Here is a 19566-nt window from a genome sequence, read left to right on the forward strand (position 1 = left end):
GATCCTCACTTAAAATTTGGATCTCTAACAAGAACGTAAACTGTGGTAATCGCATAATCCTTCATGTAAGAAGACACCAACCATGGCATTTGATGCGCAAAAGTGTGGTAATATTGCTGTACACAGAAGGCACACAGCGATTTCACCATTACTGCCGGCAGCATGTACCACAGCCTGCGGTACTTAAGTAGCACGAGCATTTCTAAAGTAAGGAGCGTTACTAATGAGCATTACCGTTAGTAATGCTTGTTACCGTAGCAACACTTGCGCTACTCGAATACCGCAGTTCTTGCTAATAGCGTGGAGCTGTTCCTCCATATTTTCAAGGAAACTGCCACAACCTGCTTTCAAGGTTGTTTACTTTAAAGATGTGGTCCACAAATATTTTATAGCCAAAGCCTTCCATCATGATGCAAAATAAGTGCAAAGGAGGCAGTAAATTGGCTAAATAAACTTGTGTTCATCAAATCTCAGCAGTTACATGACATGTTTCGAGGTTACCTCTTCATCAGGTGATTTATTTTGTATTATACATTGTGGATTGTAAATACTTACCTGGGCTGGACCAGGCCTAGGTTCAGGGAGTCCGGCAGCAAACGCAATTACTTTCTGTCATGCTGCCCCTACCTTTTGAAACTGCTAACTGCTTTCCACTCAATCAGGAAAGCTCCAACCCTTGGGGTGTTTGAAACCAGACTGAAAAACCACATGTTTAGATTGTACATTTAAAGAGACACTGAAGCGAAAAAAAATATATGATATAGTGAATTGGTTGTGTACTATGAATAATTACTAGAAGATTAGCAGCAAAGAAAATATTCTCATATTTTTATTTTCAGGTATATAGTGTTTTTTCTAACATTGCATCATTCTATAATATGTACAGATTACACAACACTCAGCATTCAAAATGATTCTTTCAGAGCAGTCTGTGAACTAATGACCTCTCCTCTGGCAGAGAAAAAGTAAATAGTCCAGGAACAGTTGAGATAATAAAAGTCAGATAACAGCCCTCTCCACGACTTTGAAAGTCGTAGAGCTTAATGGCTTTTTTTGCATAGAGATAACTGGAGTTTCTTAACTCCTCCTGTACTGGAAACAATTAGACTGATGTATCTGATCTTAATGTTTTATTTCTTAGCTGTACTACACATACAAATCATAATATCATAATTTTTTTTTCGCTTCAGTGTCTCTTTAAGAACTCGTAACTTTTTCCTCTATAACACATTCTACACCGCACCTATTTATTGATTTGGGTCTCTGTATTTTGAAGAAAATGCTTTAAAAATATCAATTTTGTAGTTGAGCTGCACTTCAAATACAATTCCAGCCAAAACATTAATTGTAGTTTTGGAGAGTTGGAAACTTTGTTGTTAGCATTCCTATTGTAATGTTCTCCATTATTTCCTGTATTGTCAACGGCAAGGAAGAAAATGAATCTTATCAATCGCATTAAATCAGCATTAAAAACCTGATGAAAAAATCTTCTCTACATTAGTAAAAAAATGTTTTGTGTGTGTGTGTGTGTGTGTGTGTGTGTGTGTATATGTTATGGTTGATAGCAATTGGAACCTTCTAATTAATTCTTATGGTAAATTGTCACCACTGTCCATTTTCTGGTGACAAATATTTAAATTGTGTATTATTTCCATTCTTTAGATTGAAGATATGAATCACCGATATGAGGATGAGACTGATGCAGCAGCGAATTTCCAGCCTCATTCACTACAAACTATAGAAGAAGAGGAATTTGCTGATGAGGACACCTCTATCTTGGATGGAGAACTTTTTCTGGCACTAGTCACAAGCAACAGACATCATGCAAAAATCATGTAATTTTTTCATAACCAAGTATATGTTGTAGATTATTTGTTTTTACAGCATACATCCATTTTCCACAGGGCTTTATGGGCTTACAATCTCTTACCTAATTTTGTGGAAACCAATCAACAAAACCCACTGCTATATTTGTATGTGAAAACTAAAGAAAACAAAGTCCATGCAGATAGTGTCCTGGTTGGAAATTGTACCTGAGATTTTAGGGTTCCAAGACAAGAGTGCTAATGAGTTAGCTACATTCCTGCTAGGAGCATTAGTCCTATTATTTTCACAGTCCTTAAAGCCCAGTTAAACACAAACCATATATAATTGCACATAAGCTTCCCAATGGATAAGATCAGCTCTCCATTTCCACCTTGAAAAAGTAGCAAAAACGGGTGACCTGAGAATAAGCAACAACGACAAGTACGGTACTCTGCAGGCAATTAACATGACTTCAGCGGGTGCTCTCAGATACAAGGGTCACCACCAACCCAGATACAGACCAGCAAATACAACAAGAAGCATCCAAGGAAGGGTGGTGAACCTGAAACGTTGTCCCTATCTGTCAATATGTAAAACTGACTATTATTAATTAAAAGGAATTTTGGTTGAGCTCCGGTCTCATTGTGTTTGCTAATAAGCCCACCCCCTCAATAACTCCTTGCAGAGTGCACATTGGAAGTGTGCTCCCACGCCCGCTATGCAGAGTATATGTTGGAACTGTGTTCTTGAAGTTCTTGTAAGCTGTGGCAATTTAATAGAATGTTAAGAAAGACTAATAGACAGATTCAAAGCAGATTCAGAGCAAGCAGAGGCAGTATAATAAAACATGTACATCTAAAGGGATGTCTGGGGTGCCTCGTCTATTAAAATGCCTTCACTGCATGGAACAGCATATCATTCTCTCCTGCTGTTACAAACAGGTTTTTGTCAATGAGCTTCGGGTCGGTAATTCACCGAACTATTACCGCACCTGTGAACATTTTTATGAATTGGCACACAAAAGTCTAAAATACCAAATGCTGTATTTTCCCGACCAAATTTTTTTTCTCACAGCCTTTTATAAATCGACCCAAATGAATTGTATGTGTAGTATAGTTAGCAAATAGAACATTAGTAGCAAAGAAAAGAGTTAGAAACAGTGGGAGATGGCTTGAGATAAGGTTTTAATGCAGAAAGGTTCAGATGGTCCTTATTTCTGCTGTTTTATAGCTTATAAGAGAGGGTGTAGTTTTAAAACCACAACTGTGACAGTATGATGCAATGTTATAAAACAAGTTATATACAGTAACTGTATATAATAGTCACATCTTCAGAAAGTATTTTTCAGTTTGAAAAAGTTCTATTTCCGAAGGTAATACTTCTAAAGGAGTCACATGATCAACATCAGCATGATTGCTTACAGAATTTGCCTTGTTTACTTTTGGGGTTATACAGTACTGTATATTATGTATTTTTCTTTCACTGTGTTGGCAGATCCATTAATACCGAAGATGCTCTGAAAGTTCCTGGAGTGGTTGATGTGATAACTTCTGCTGATGTTCCAGGAATAGCCAACTCCAATTTGTTTGCACAGAGTGAGGTATAACTGGAAAAAAACTGTACTATTCATGTCCACAGTATTGTCTGACATATTACTAACATGTGGCATGTCTGTCTTGTGTAGGTAAATTACATTGGACAGGCAATCTGTGCTGTTGTAGCTAACACACAAAACCATGCTAATGTCGGTGCTTCAAAAGTAAGAGTAGAGTATGAAGATCTAGAGCCTGTTGTACTTTCTATTCAGGTAATGTCCTTTCATAAATGATATTTGCATATCTCGAAGTCTAATCTATACATGAACACAAACACCATTATTGTTACAAGATGATTATTGCAGAAGTCAATATTTCACATCCACCGCAGTGCTCCAGGGCAGGTAAAACACATTTCATTTGAGCATTAGAAAGAACTTGCCATCATCGGTACATGTCTATGTGCTTCCATTATTTAAAATACATGATTGCCGATAAATCTTAATAAAAAACTCACAGTGACAAGTGACAAAAGGACATAGAGGTGTGGAGCATTAGGATTTGTTCCCACTTGAGCGGAGGAATGGACAGCTTTTGTCCATTCTCTGCTCTACAGTAAATGGCTCCTATTGTATAAATAGGAGCCGTTCACACTTGTCACCCTGCAACGGATCCGTGGGATCCAATGCAGTAAGCAGGCCGCACTTCTGTTCAGTCCGCGATAATCCCAGGAAGGCAGATGTATAGCCTATGGGGGTAACGCATCTGCCCCGGGCTGCAGCTGGGCCATGGTGGACCATCTGCTTCCGCTGGCCACCCATGGTCTGGCACACACACAGCCTAAGTGGCATAGGCTTCAATAATGGATTTTAGAATCATAGACACAATTAAATGTGAATTTTAAACGACCTAATGTACACCAATGAAGGTATTCACATTCTATTGTTGGAAAGAGTCATACTTACTCAAACTATCTTGGTTTACTTAACTATACATGTTTGTGCACATGTTATTGTTTTATTTATTGTAAACCCTGTTTCACACAGCAGGCTGCTCTTGTTCATCAGTCAAGCACTCGCTAGCATTTGGGAGAGGAAACTGTGCAGAAGAGTCTGTCAATTCTTAGTGCAGCGGCAGTTGCCTTCAAATGCAGCATAGTGCATTTTTTTGCTGCCATATAAACTCACTGCATATCAAACGCTGACATGAGTGATATTACAATTGCTGGCAGCAGGCAGATTGGTGGCTGAACTGCTTGACAAGCCTAAAGTTCAGAAATGGTTATTTTGAGGACGATCGCTGACAGGGAATTTTGGGCACTGCCATAGGCGCCCATGTTAAATTGAGCAATTACTCGCTACAGTTGGAAATTCGAGAGCCGGAGGCGCCCAAATAAAATAGTGGGCACCTGTACAAAATAACAGCGGTGCAGCGGAACTCTGAGACTGTGACAGGCATGTGATTTTAAGTAACTATATAGCTGTTGGCTGGGAGCAGTAGTGCACTGGAGTTTAACTACACTGTAGCTAAACTCCGGACTTCCAGGGACGGAAGCGGGAAGTGGTTTGGAGTGGCTATATAGCCGATTGCTGGAAGCAGTAGTGCACCAGAGCTTAGCTACACTGTAGCCAAACTACTGTATAGCCTTTTTGATTTTTGTGCTGGCTTGGGAGGTTCATTACCTGGGCTTAGTGTTAGGAGTAGGTGGAGGAGAGTTGGATTTGTGTTGAGAAGCCATCACTGATAACATTAGTAATTAAACAGACCATTATATAATAACAAGCACAGTTTGATTTTAGTTACAAACATTTCCAGCCTGATTTACTCTCATGAGAATCAGATGAATCTGCAGTGGGAATAACATAAGTGATCCAACAAACGTGTCATTTTTTTAATTATATTTTCATTAACCTTCTGCTTTGATGTGGCAAAGTCTTTGCCAGGATCATATTAAGACAGTTGCTGAAAGGTATATGGTTGCAGATTCATGCAAATGCCACAGAGAGAAGTTTTCTTTTAAGCAAATTCATTCTGCCCTGGATCTTCTTTTAAATTCAATACTCTTGCTGTGTACACTGCTTGCAACACAATCATATGACCACTAATTCACCCACTTCTCAACAGCTCTCACTATGATCCGGGCATGGCAAATCCAAACCAATGAAACATTTTTATTTAATCCAATCTGGGGTTATTGAATGGCTTATGATATCCCAGCTGAAGATATCAGAAGATCTCTGGAATGCCTTTCATGTCAGCTGGATTGCATATGCAATTGTACAGCGGTATTTCCTCAACTGTCACCCAATTACTAGCAATCATTGCAGGTGACAGGAGTCTAATGGCCCATACTCACGGGCAACTTTTTTGGCCTGTCGCCAGAACACGTGAGCGTGTGCGCGACAGGCCGGCGACAGCTCGTCGCCAGGTCCCTCCGCATACACACGGCGGAGGGACCTGGCAACTGATGCGGCAGAAGCTGTCGCTGTTGCTCCTCCCCCTGCCGGAAACCCAATGTATTCCATTCTTGTTGCTGTCGCTAGTCCGCGTACTCACGCGGACTAGCGACAGTGGCGGCGGAGTTGCAGCTCAATCGCCTGGCGACATCAGCGACGAGCGACAGTTCGGGGTGCGCGCCCGTGCAATGCCGCATACTCACGAGCGACCTGTCACCGCAACACGCGCTCGCCGCGTGTTGCGGCGACAATTGTAGCCCGTGAGTATGGGCCATTAAGTGTAGTTTATGACTCAATACAGATTGGCCTTGTGTATAACTCTGTGCCTGGAACCTGACATTCCCTGACTTCCGGTTTATATAGTTCAAGAATGAAGAGATCATTGGCAGTGAAGTTTAGTATGGCTGGCTTCCCTGCCTTGTGGATATTATATGGCCTGTAAGTCAGAGAATGGAAGCTTACATCTACAGCCTCTTGCATGATTGTTTTGCAATCTCTTTTAAGCAGAAACTGCATATTTAATGTGTGTGTATAATTATTTTCAAAAAGGACATAAAGCTTAATAATGACAGACATGCATACTAAAAATATACAATGAAGTGTATATACTAAATAAACACCTACATTAGTCATATATTAAGATGTAATCATCCTGCTTTTAGGATTCCGTAAAGCATAATTCCTTCTTCAAGCCAGTTAGAAAATTAGAATATGGGAATGTGGACGAAGCCTTTAGTAATGTGGATTATACTCTGGAAGGTAAATATATAGATATTTATACATTATAGGCATTATGCATGTTGTTAAGTAATCTGAATATTTCTAAAATACACAAGATCAAAAAATAAATACATTTTTGTTTTAAGAGAGCCCGAGGGGGGGGTAAAATGAAAAAAAAAATGCAACCTGATCTGGGGGGCTGGGCGGATCAGGTAGCCGACATCCATGCCACTTTCCACCGCTCCTTTGACCTGCTTTCCTTTAGTTTCTCTTTTGTGACTTCTGGGGTGATGACACTGGAAAGAGAAAGATATTCTCTATTAATGTGCAGGGAGACGCGGCCAGGGAGAGACAGCTGCCCAATGGCAGCTGGGGAAGGAACGCCCCCAGTGGGTGTTTTAAGCAGGCAATCCCTCTCCTCCCATTACCCTCCAGGATAGCGACAATCATTGTCGCAAATTTGGGGGGCTATAGTTCGGCGGGGGGGGGCAAGGAGGGGCATGGGGGTGACAGAGGCATGTCATGAGGCAAGGAACAAGCCTCTGTGTCCCATCGGTCCCCCTGCCAGACCGCCTAAGGTTCTCTTTAAAGAGAATCTGTATTGTTAAAATCGCACAAAAGTAAACATACCAGTGCGTTAGGGGACATCTCCTATTACCCTCTGTCACAATTTCGCCGCTCCTCGCCGCATTAAAAGTGGTTAAAAACCGTTTTAAAAAGTTTGTTTATAAACAAACAAAATGGCCACCAAAACAGGAAGTAGGTTGATGTACAGTATGTCCACACATAGAGAATACATCCATACACAAGCAGGCTGTATACAGCCTTCCTTTTGAATCTCAAGAGATCATTTGTGTGTTTCTTTCCCTCTGCAGCTATCTTCCACTGAAGTGTCAGGCTGTTTCTTACTGCAGAGTGCAGACAGCTCTGCCTGTATGTAATTCCTCAGTATGTGAAAGCCCAGCCAGCTCAGAGGAGGATTTATCCAGCTTGTAAAAGATAAGAGAGAAGAGAGAAGCTGCTCTAATCTAAATAATACACAGGCAGTGTGCAGAGAGTGGCCTGGAGGGGGGAGATGCATCACAGAACCACAACACTGAAAAACTTGGCAGCCTTCCAGACACAGGCTGACAAGTCTGACAAGAGAGAGATCAGTTGATTTATTACAGAGATGGTGATAGTAGAACGTGCTGCAGTAAGCCAGAGCACATTAGAATAGCTTTTGGAACTTGTAGGATGATAAAAAACAGGATGCAATTTTTGTTACGGAGTCTCTTTAAAGAAATAGAATATGGTGCACCATAAAAAAAAATAAAGCAAAAAATAATAATTTTGCTGGAATTACAACTGCCTATAATACCAGAAAGGCATAAATGATGTATAATGTTGTGTGTTGGTAAATAAATCCCATCAAAAAGATTGCTACCGTAATTAAAAAAAAATAGCACCTCATGAAATGCTATACTAGATATTAAAGTGAACCAGAGACGAAGCACCCTCTTGTATTCCACCATATATATCAGTGGGAACATTAGAGAAAACACCTACCCTGCTCTCTGTTTCATTCTTCACTGCTTAGCCTGCTTGTTACCAGCCCTGATAAAATCCCGATTGAGCATTCAGTCTGGCTTTTCTCAGGAAAGTTTTTTTTTCTCTACTTGCCCTTAATTGTCAGTCTCTCTGGATGGGGCCACCTGTGGCTTATGGCCCCCCTGCGGCTGCATCCCTTGTAGGGTCTATTGTTACGCCCCTGTTAATGGACCTATTTAATTTCATTATGAATGGATGGCATTTTCCTGATGATATGCTTAAGGCTACTATGTCCCTTATCCCCAAGCCAAAATCTGACCACTCACAACCTAGTCATTTTAGGCCAATTTTTCTTCTTAATAATGACATAAAACTTTTTGCAAAACTTTTGGCCTCTAGATTAAATAAAGTTGTCCCCTCGTTAATTTATCCTTCCCAGACAGGTTTTATTCCTGGTAGACAACCTACTGACAACACACGTTTAGCCATTCATTGTCTTCAAGATGCTTGGCTCCACGGGGAATGCTTAGTCCTTTTAAGTCTCGACCTGCTCAAGGCATTAGATTCTGTGCTATGGCCTATGCATTTCAAATCCAGTTCTAGCAGTGATTCACGCTCTCCATAATGTCCCCAAATCAGTTATCAGGATTCCGGGGGCAAACTCCTTCCCTATTACTATGCACAAGGGCACACACCAGGAGTGTCCCTATCTCCTTTAATTTTCTCATTGATGATGGAACCCCTTGCTTGTGCAATTAAAGTTAACGCTAACATTAAGGGCTATGAACAGAGCCCTAATGTCTATAAAAATAATAATGTATGCTGATGATGCCCTTATGTTTGTAACTCAGCCCCTCACCTCTATGCCTAATCTTTTAAATACTTTAGCTTCCTTCTATGAGTTATCAGGACTCTGAGTTAATACTCTTATGCTGGATACACACGGTGCGTTCCCGCATCGAATGCGCCGCTCGATTCCCGTCGATTCGATTATTTTCAAGCATTTCCGAGCGCATTACGATGATTTTTAGATAGATTGCCATGTAAAGTATGGCAAATTGACCTGACGATCAATCGAACCGCAAATCGGACATGTCGGAAATAAACAAATCGACGGGAATCGAGTGGCGCATCAAGTGCGGGAACACACCGTGTGTATCCAGCATTAAAGGGACCCTAAGCTAAGATGCTGGATATGCTTCTAAGCATACCCACGTCTATTAGGGAATGCATATACACTTACTTGCCCCTCTGATAATCTCTGTGGGTCCCGGCTTGTCTGCATTCCATTCTATGGAAATGGCAACCCCCAACATAAATTCGCGCTGGGACCTGGAAAAGAAAGTTTGAAGGTCCGTACAGCGCATGCGCAGGCTTGCTGGCTTTGTCTCCTCTAAATACCTTCTCCCCTCTGCCGCGCATCATAGTTCCTTGCAGGAGGAGGAGTGAATCTGCCCAAATCAGTTTCGTGACTCTTTTGTGACATTGCAGCATATTTCACAAACGTTTTGCCATTTTGCAAATTTGCAAGTCTAGAAGCCACAATACATTATACAGCACCACACTTAGTATGTATATTAAGGGTAAACAATGGAATGTGTACAAAAAATTTTTTTTTTTCAGAAATACCTTATAGTTTTTGAAAAAAATATATATTTTCTATTGTGAGGGAAAACATATTTTAATCCAGTCCAGTGTTATATTGTAGCAGAACTTGTGAACAGCCTGTACATGATATTGTCACCAGATTTATACCTGTAGCTTTTGATTTGAATGCAAGAAAAATTGCATTCTAAACCCAGTGCTGGATTGCAGCAGTTTCAGCATCATTCATTTTGCCATTCTTGAATCTATAACATATTTTGCCTGATTCAATTGGTGAAACTTTCAAAATTGAAAGTGACAATACACTGTCACTTTTATTTTCCAAAAATGTCTACTTTGACATGTTCTCTGGTTTTGCCTTGATATACACACTAAATTTCATGTGTATGTAGGCTTGTCAATCAAACACAAATATGGCCCACCTCAGACTTCTATGCAAATATGAAAAACTGTATTCTGGCTGCAGTTTCGCCAAATTCACTGTGAAAGTGAGTTTGTGTATTTTGCCTGTTCATCCCTTCTGAAACCCAAAATACCAAATACAGTTTCCTGCTCCATTATCACAAAACATGGCAGTTGGGAATCAGAAGAAATACTTTCTATATCTCCTACAACTGTCTAATACACTTCCAATATTTTCTCCTTTTTTATACACATAATATTAAAATGGAGAGTTATAGAAATGGAGGGAAACTTGAGATATATTGTAGGTTCAGCAAAGTACAGATGTTGCTTTTTGCAAAGTAAATAGATATTTGGAGTGCTGCCTTTGTTTTTACTTTTCAAAGAACAGGTGAGGACTATATAGATGGGCAGAATGAACTTCCGGCATCACAGGCTGTCCGTGTTATACCTAGAGAAGAAGACAATGAAATGGAAGTGTTTATATCTACAATGGATCCAGCATCCATACAGGTAAAGTGTCTTGTAGTCTCTGCTTTTGTTATGCTAGGTATTCATCCTTAACCCCTTCAGTACCAGTGGTCTCTGGCCCCTTAAGGACTAGAGTCCGCTGGTACCAGAATCTGGTGCATACAAACAAATGGCCACACTTAATCGCCACTACCGCTGTTCAAGCTGCACACCAGTCACCTCAGCCCAGTCAGGAGCCGATTTCATTGGCTCCCGACCCTGTGATCAATGTGAGCCAATGGGATTGGCTCACAATGACTACGGGGTCAGGAGCCAATGAGAAATCTACACCCTGGCAGGAATAACAGCCTCCAAACCGGGCGTAGTTTTCAATCACCGCCGTCCAAAAGCGGATAAAGAGGCTATACAGCCTGAAATTACACTTTCACTTTAAGATGCTAACATATTGACGTATAAAAGTTATATATACCTACCAGCTCTGTTCCTTCTGAAAACTTTCTTTTGCGTAGCCTTACCGCTGCTGAAAAAAACACAATTCTGTTTTTTTTTTTATATTTGAGATAGAAAACAGAATGACGTTTTTTTTCCAGCAAGGGACGGGGCTACATGACAGAACTTTTAAATATAGCTTTTAAATGCCTATACACTGCAACAACAGCTCAAGTGTAATTTCAGGCTGTTCCAAATGGATGAGATCCCACGTTTACTTTGAGAAAGCCTGTGTTAATATTTATGGTCCTCATATGTTGAGATCCATTTGGTTCAAAAACAATAACAGACTGTCCACTGGGGTCTTAAAATAGACCCGACCTCTTGCACAGCACACAATAAAAAGTCTTTATTCCACATATAGTTGTCAAAGACACCCACTTCACTGTGTTTTGTGTTTGTTTAGCCTGCTCAAACTGTCTAATTAGTTCTCATCAGTAATTGTGAATAGACTGCAGGAGAGCTCTGCCAATGCATCTTTCCATACAGAAAATGCTGGCTTAACCCTTTCAGTGCTCCTGTAGAAGTGAACCGAGTTAAAACTCCTAGTTTATATTTCCATAAATTGTAATGTATACATATTTTTTTCCATAAAGGCCATCATGCTGTGAATAATATTTTAGGTCAGGTAACAAGTTCTCATTTAAGTTCCACTTTAAGAAAATAATGAGCATCAAATATTTAAAACAGTTTGTGGGCAGGTAAGGGCCTGTTTCCACTAGGAGCGGTGCGATGCGGCTACATAGCCGCATCGCACCGCAGGTGTGCTGAAACACATGCACTGCAATGGAAGAGTTTCCACTGCGAGCATGTTGTGCGGAGCGATCCGAGAATCTGCAGCATGCTGCAGATTCTCGCATGGCCGCATCCGCCTGCAGCCGCGTCCCATCTCCTCCAATACACTTCTGCATCAGGAGATGGGAAAGTGATGCGGCCGGCAGCGGAAGTGATGCGATGCGGCTAGGTAGCCGCATCACTTTGTAGTGGAAACAGGCAATTGTAACTGTACAGAAAACGGAAATTACCTACACCCACCTTCCTCTACCTACATACAATAAAGCAATATTTCCAGACAACAGTCCTTAACATAGTCTTGTGTCAGGCTGGGGCAGGCCTAGTATCAAGGTAAATTGTCACTTTCACAAATTCTCTATGTGCAAGTTAATTAGGGTAGCAGGGGTGTACTACAGGCACAGATAGGCTAGTTTTTGAGGGGAAAGGAGTGGGGTGCTCAGAGGAAACCCTCAAAAAAAACATGCAGACTCCATGCAGACTGTCCTCCTTGCTCAGATTTGAACAGTTTTCTTTTTTTGCCACTCATTTACTCTCCTAAACACAAACGCAAACAAATCTGGTTGGCATTTATTCATGTTACAATTTCTTTGTCAGTTTTGCTCAAAATGTTACTAACTGAACATTTATTGAATATACTTATACATGTAGTTATATATTATGAAATATTTAAGAGTCCAGAGTTTGACTTTTGGGCACTGAGGTTTTGCTATTATATTGTTGAACTCTGGCTTATGGCAGAAGCAGCAGCAGCAAAGGTCACTTAGCAGTGTCAAGAGTTTGGCGGTCATGTAATTGAGGTCAGGATATCCATGGTGGGGGTTTCTAAGCGACACACAAATTTAGACTGTCATGCACTGGAAGGGTTAGCACAGGGGAACGCATGGAGTGTGGACATAGGGGTACGCATAGAGGGTGGGCACTAGGGGATGCATGGCGGGTGGACACGGGGGGTTGCATGGAACGTGGGCACAGAGAGAGAGAGAGAGAGTGGACACAGAGAGACAGTTTGTAATTAAAAAAAAAGAGAGAGAAAATGAGTATTGGCAAAGAGAAGAAGCCAGACAGAGTATGTTAAATGCTCCCTCTCTGTCATTGGTCTGGGGTGGCAGGTTTGTCTCTGTGCGCACACTCTTGGCTGTGACTGATGCTGCATCCTCTCTGTCCCTCTGGCAGGCAGGCTGGCTCTGCTGTGCTGTGTGCTAGCACTGCTTGAACTGACAGCTAGCCCACAGCTCTTTGGAGCGTCTCTGCTCATCTGTGTGGATATTGCTGTGCTCCCGCATGCTCCAGTACTCCTCATTCCTCTCAAATGCTCATGTTTCGAGCCACAGCTGCCCATGTGACTAGCAGCAACATCGGGGGAGGAAAGGAGGAGGCAGTGCTTTGAAGTCTTATGCTGCCACTCAGCAGTACTATAACTAAACAGTGCAGGCGGGTGGCTGTACACAATACTTTGTTTGAAGGGTCTGCCCACTCTCCACTCTTGGCAAAATACATGGGGGTGCTTTGTCGGTGCTATGGAGCCCTGACAAGGCCACCCCTGGCACCGCCCTGATTATATGTACACATACTGTAAGTTTTAACATTTACCTGCCATTAACCATATTGTAAGAATTATAACAGAACAACATACAATCCTTTAAACAGCTGCATGTTTTACTTGTCTTATTCTTGTGGCAGGCTGAAGTTGCTTCCGCATTAAACATTCCCTCTGATTACATCCTATGTTGTGTGGAGAAATGGCAGGGTATTGATCACTCACACACGGCTTCACAGGCTGCCATCACCGCTGTGGCCGCTCACAAGTAAGTAGATAAGTGTCTGTTGACTGTTGATGACTGTTTATATTATACTGGTACATAACTCAGTGAGACAAATTATCCACAAATATTTCAGTGACACCATAGGAAAAGAACACCTGCTGTCCATGTTCTGTGTCTGCACGTTCCATGGCCAAGTAAACTCCCTCACAGTCAGGACTGTGGCATTGTTCTAAATTCAAAATTATAATAAACATGAAAAGAAATGTGTCTATTAACTTTCAATTGATGGAAACTCAAAATGGAGCAGTCACGGACTGTAATAATTTTCTATGGTCCCAATCTCGTATCCATTTTTGTGATGCCCGCTTTTGAGCATTGCAGAAAAATCAGACCACGATTTTCTCTTTGGACAACAAACTTCATTTCTATTTATTTGGATAATGGAATTCATCCTCTTTAGAGTGGCTGCATACCTTGCAGTGGACCCAGCGATATACATGAAGTACATAGTCTTACGGTGCCCGTACATGGTACAATAAAAACGTGTGATTTTTTCCGTTTATTCCACCAAAACGATCGAATTGAATAAAAGTCAAAAATAATTTTTTTCGATCAAGAAAAACCAACGATTATCCCGTTTTTTCTATAAAAATCAGATCCAACATGTAGGAAACAAAATACACGTGTTTCTGGCTAAACATTCAGTATATTGCAATTAAACCAGTACATACTGTAGGTCTGAATAGTTCCATTGAAGTCTGTGCTGTATAGTGTGAAAATGTGTACTTTTTTCACATTTACGTTATGGAAGATCTATCACAAATTGTATAAACTTTAGTCTAAGTTTAGTCTAAGTGACACATTTGCTTGCTATGTGCTAAAAGAGTATTACAGTATATAAATAAAATAAGAAAAATGATGAGATAACTTACAAAGAGGTGTATTTACTAAAAATATGTGCAGACAGCGTATGCAGATTTTACCAGGCATTACGCAAAATACATCATATACACAAATAGCCTTGCACGTGCCATACAAGCAGCGTATGTATTGTGTATATATTGCAAGTTATGCAAACTGCATAATGTGTGCTATGTAGCTTGTGTAACACCCACTGAAATTCTTGTGTGCTGTATAGGGATGCTCATTCGGATTCAGCGGAAATGCAATTTCCGCATTACCGATCAGAAATTGCATCTCCGCATTGCCGATTACCGCTACCTCTTTCTGCTACAGATTTCTGCATTCCGATGCAGATTTCCGCGGGAAATTGTGGAAATTTCCACCGACTTTAACATCGATTTTCTCAAAAACTGTAAGGTCTCTTTGAAAACTTTTTTTTCCCTCTTGTTCACAGAAGACTCTGGATGAGTAAACCAATCAAAGAATGGTAATTTAGGAGGAAATTTCCACATTCTCTGATTGGCTTATTCATTCTGAGTCTTCTGATTATCGCATATCGGATAATGCGGATTTTCTGCATTTTACATTGCAGTCAAAAGCCGCCGATTTTAGCGGTTAACAGCAAAGCCCCCATATAGGTCCTTGACACACCAATTTTCAGGGTTTATTAAACAGAAGACTGTGAACAGAAGACGAAATCTGCATCGGAATGCAGAAATCGGTAGCGGTAATCGGCAATGGCGGAATGCGGATTTTCCGCAGAATCGGAAATTGGCATTTCCGACCATCCCTGGTGCTGTATGCGCACATAATTTTTTACTAATATTAAGTCAATACAACCTAAAAGTTTTATGCAACACGGCCAGTGAGAGGTGAAAATGGATAGAAATCTCCCCTAGTAATGACACTTTCTACAAAACATAGAAACATTGTGCAGGATAACTGGGTAACAGATTGCTCCTGTAGAATAGAGAGCTGGTCACCTTTGGAGATTTCTGGGCAATTTATATGTGTGTTGTTGCAGTAGAAGAGCTTTTTGATGTCATCAAAAGGTATTGCTGCATCCAATGGACTGAAGAAGCTTGCGATGTATTGCCAGCCAAGTACCATACTTATAGGTCCAGTTGAAGATTTAATAGGTAACTAGGGGATTCTTGAAGAATGACAGATGGTTAGCAGAAGAAAATAATCGTATTCCCCAATACATTTTATCTGGGATTTGTCCTAACTTCTTCAAAGTAATATGATTGTGTAAAGTGAACTTGAAGAGAGGAAACTCACTTCAGGTTAGATAAATACCCAAGTAGAGGGACGGCTCTGCACACTATAGAGCCTGCATGCTATTGAGTCCAGGCTCATATATGCGCAGTACAGAATTGGCAGTCTTCAGAAGCAGTCAGGGATGTGAGTATTTCTGAAGGCTGCTGGAGGAGTACTAAAGACACAGCCGATCACAGAATTTCAATAGTGGACAGCGCTGGAACGACAGGGCAGACTGAGGACTGGCAAGACTCTATGACAGTGATGGCTAACTTTGGCACTCCAGCTGTGGTGGAACTACAAGTCCCATGAGGCATTGCAATACTCTGTCAGCTCTAACCATAACTCGGGGAACCAGAGGCATGATGGGATTGTAGTTTTGTCAAAACTGGAGTGCCAAGGTTAGCCATCACTGCTCTATGGTATCCAAAGCCTTCCCTCTACAGAGGCATATATCTATCCTGAAGTTAGTTTCCTCACTTCAAGCTTGCTTTAAATGAAAACAGATAATTTAGGTAACAGATTGCAGCAGGAAAGTGAGGTGCTGATCTGCTCAGCGGTTAGCTAGAAGCCACATGTGCAGAACAGCTTGTTGATGTGACCAGTATCAGACAGACTGTATGCATCTAGTGGCAAGAAAAGGCTTAGGCCAGTTCACACCTGCTTTTTTTTGCGGAGCCGGCCGTAGGGATATGGCTATCTGGATCCTGGAAAACGGTCCGTTTTTACAGCCACTGTGCTGGAAAACATCCGTTTTCCATAGGTTCCTATTATACTTCAAAACCTTCCATTTCCGTTCCGCTGAACGAAACGGTCCGGAAAATTAGGTCCTGCTGCATTTTGTTGTCTGTTCAGCGGAACGGACAACGGAACCGTTTGGTCGGTTCCGTTAGCAAAAGTTTATGTGAACCGAGCCTTACAAAGTCATGCTAGCTGGAAACCTTGGCATCAAGCGGGAGATTGGACAGTTGGCTACGGGATCTTCTCTGTGAGTCAGAAGACTGACAGCTAAGTAGCGGAAGCCAGAAGGCAATACTTTTATTCACCAATATGTTTATTTGCCCAGTCTTTCTCAGGGTAATGTAATCAGGAAAACTGAAAAGCTATAAACTAGTGAGTGTCTGCATTTTGCATATGTTTTCTAGAAAGGCATACATTTTATTCCAAAGCTCGCATTGCTTAAAATAAATAACTGCTATTGTTGTGAGGTAATTAGCAAAGAAAATATTACTTTTACCAAGAGAAAATATTTGCAGTAGAATTGTGCACATACAGTACTATTATGTACTATTATGCATTTATTGCTACTTAGTTGTAATAACACTAAACCATATTACATTTCATGTTGTGTCAAGTTGATGTAGCTACATAATGACTGTTTGCAGTGTTTGTTTAGTGATTGCTTTGATGTGTCATTTACTGTTTGATTACTAGGCTGCTGGCATCATCACGCCTTATTTTGGTTATTTGTACACATGTGTTTTGCAGATTGAACTTGACCTACATTTTGTTTAGTTTTCACGTGTGGATACAATGAATCAGAACTGGAGTGGTTTAACTTGTTCTCTGTGCAGCAATGACCTGAGCTCTCTGAATGTATTTTCATTTTAGTGAAGAATCCGTATGCTTGGAAAATACATAAAGCTAAAATAAGACTAAAATATTAGATATAAACAAGGCATGCCAATCACCACTAGGTTAGTGTCATTCATAAGCAAGAGGTCAATAAATATCTGCCTTCCTAAATATTAGAAAATAAATACTATAACCAAATATCAAGGCAAATATCAGATCAGATATAGATAAAGAATATGGTGCACCAAATCCCCAATGCATCAACTGCAGAGTGCTGCCTCAAAAAAAAAATTAAAAAAAAATCAATCAATAAATGTAAAATCATTAAATAAATGCAAAAATGAAAAAAAAAAAAACTTTAAAAAGGAGAGGTATGGTTGGTTTACCTCTCCCGGCGGTTTTAAGACGGACACAATGACTCGATATCAGTACAAGAGTTTACTGCACACAATTGAGTCAGACAACAAGTGTTGTATTCACGGTGTCCTCAGGTCAGTAACAAACAAAAATAGGATGCAAAAATGAGTAAGAGGGAAATGCTTGTGAAACGCATTGTCTGACTCTACTGCTATGAGAAGTGTTTGCACAGCCAGTATTTTGGCCACTGACTTTTCAGTGCTGTTGGAGTTGTCCCAACTGTACAAATAAAGAACTGGTTTATTGATCTTTGCTGTGAATTCAGAATTAGGACCTCAATAAATCTTGGACACAATTTAATTATATGGATTCCAGCCACTATGATCATGCTTTTACCCCTTTTTTTAAATACATTTTTGCTGAGGCAAATAAATAGAAAATATGTTATAGAAGCAGTAAAATTCAGAAAAGAATAATCTCAAATTCTATAGTTTTCAGTAAACCATGTTTATATTTACTTGCCAGTATCCGTTCTGTAAATATAAATGTACATTTCTGATCTACAAAGGGAGTGCTATTTGCAAGGGTTGCATCGCAGAAAGAAGTACTTGCAGTTTTCACTTGCCATAGACTAAAATGGAAAGGTAATGTTTTATTATTATTAATGACTAGTTGATGGCCCGGCGTTGCCCGGGTATGTATTTGGCTGGTGTTGGCTGCGCCCACTTTTTCTAACCCTAACACACAATTACTCAATGACCAAGTTTATGAGCTTTGTGGTCTTTGGCATCAATAATTTGCATTGAAATGAAACAAATCTGATTGGCTGTGGCTCCACCCTCGTTTCTGAATTTGAACCCCAATCACCCAATGACCAACTGTATCAGGTTTGAGGTTAGTGCCATTAACAATGCAAGAATGGCAGCAATTAAATATTCCCCTTGAAAATCAATAGGTGAATTTCTATTGGCTTTTGTAGGCGCCACCCACTTTCCTGAATATTAATTCCAGTCACCAAGTGACCCACTATCCAAAGTTTGAGAACCCTACCATTAGCAGTGTAAGAATGGCTGCAGTTAAAATTTTCCCAGTGAAATTTGTATTTGTCACCGCCCACTTTTTGGTTATGGGGATAAAAAGTATCCTATATGTTATTCCAAGTAATGTACTATGTGTGTGCCAAATTTTATTCAAATCCGTTCAGCCATTGTTGCGTGATTAACAAACATCCAAACTTTCACATTTATAATATCCGTGAGATTTATTTCGCATGATCATCTCTCATGGACCTGTACAGAGTAAGGAAGGAAATAAGGCTACTTAAAAATACGGACAATGCCATATATAAAAATAATAGTAATAATGACAACTGTAGTGTTGTTATTAAACATACAGCATCTTACTGACACAGAAGTGAGAGAACCCGAGCCTTGCAAGCTTACAAGTTGCCTATAATAATAAATTCAAAAGTTGGTTTATCATTAAATAAGAGTATGAGCTGTATTGAATGTACTGTAATCTTTCAACAAGTCAGTCTTACATTATTAGTTGCTTTTTGCTTTGGGTATTAAACAGAACTTCAATTGTTAAAATGTATGTTATCTCTTATGCCTGACACTGGAGTGGTTTGTTTCATATAAAGTGTTGTTTAACATTTCTGTTGATCTGTGCATTCCACTTTATTGAGATTATTACACTCATAAACAGACCCAGGAACAACATTTTATTGTGGGTTTGGCCAGTTAAGTTTATGGCTGGTAAGGAAATCCCTGTAGGCTGCCAAGACTTAGTTAATTATGCATATTACTGACTGCATACATATAATTTTCTACATGCTGAAAAAGGTTGCTGCACAGTTTCCCACACTAGTTAATCTAGCTTAGCATTTCCATACTTTAG

General features: G+C 40.3%; 1 protein-coding gene across 2 annotated transcripts in view; it reads left to right on the forward strand.

Moving 5' to 3' along the window:
- The window catches only part of LOC137525754 (aldehyde oxidase-like), a 198810-nt gene that overhangs the window by 108620 nt on the left and 70624 nt on the right, over nt 1-19566 (forward strand). For both annotated transcript variants that reach the window (XM_068246947.1, XM_068246948.1), the window contains exons 11-16: nt 1663-1835; nt 3301-3406; nt 3491-3613; nt 6460-6556; nt 10446-10567; nt 13490-13614. In XM_068246947.1, coding sequence (XP_068103048.1) covers nt 1663-1835; nt 3301-3406; nt 3491-3613; nt 6460-6556; nt 10446-10567; nt 13490-13614 — 746 coding nt within the window. The remainder of the gene's footprint in view (nt 1-1662; nt 1836-3300; nt 3407-3490; nt 3614-6459; nt 6557-10445; nt 10568-13489; nt 13615-19566) is intronic.

This window comes from Hyperolius riggenbachi, chromosome 7 (genome assembly GCF_040937935.1).
Source record: "Hyperolius riggenbachi isolate aHypRig1 chromosome 7, aHypRig1.pri, whole genome shotgun sequence".
NCBI classification, from domain to species: Eukaryota; Metazoa; Chordata; class Amphibia; order Anura; family Hyperoliidae; genus Hyperolius; species Hyperolius riggenbachi.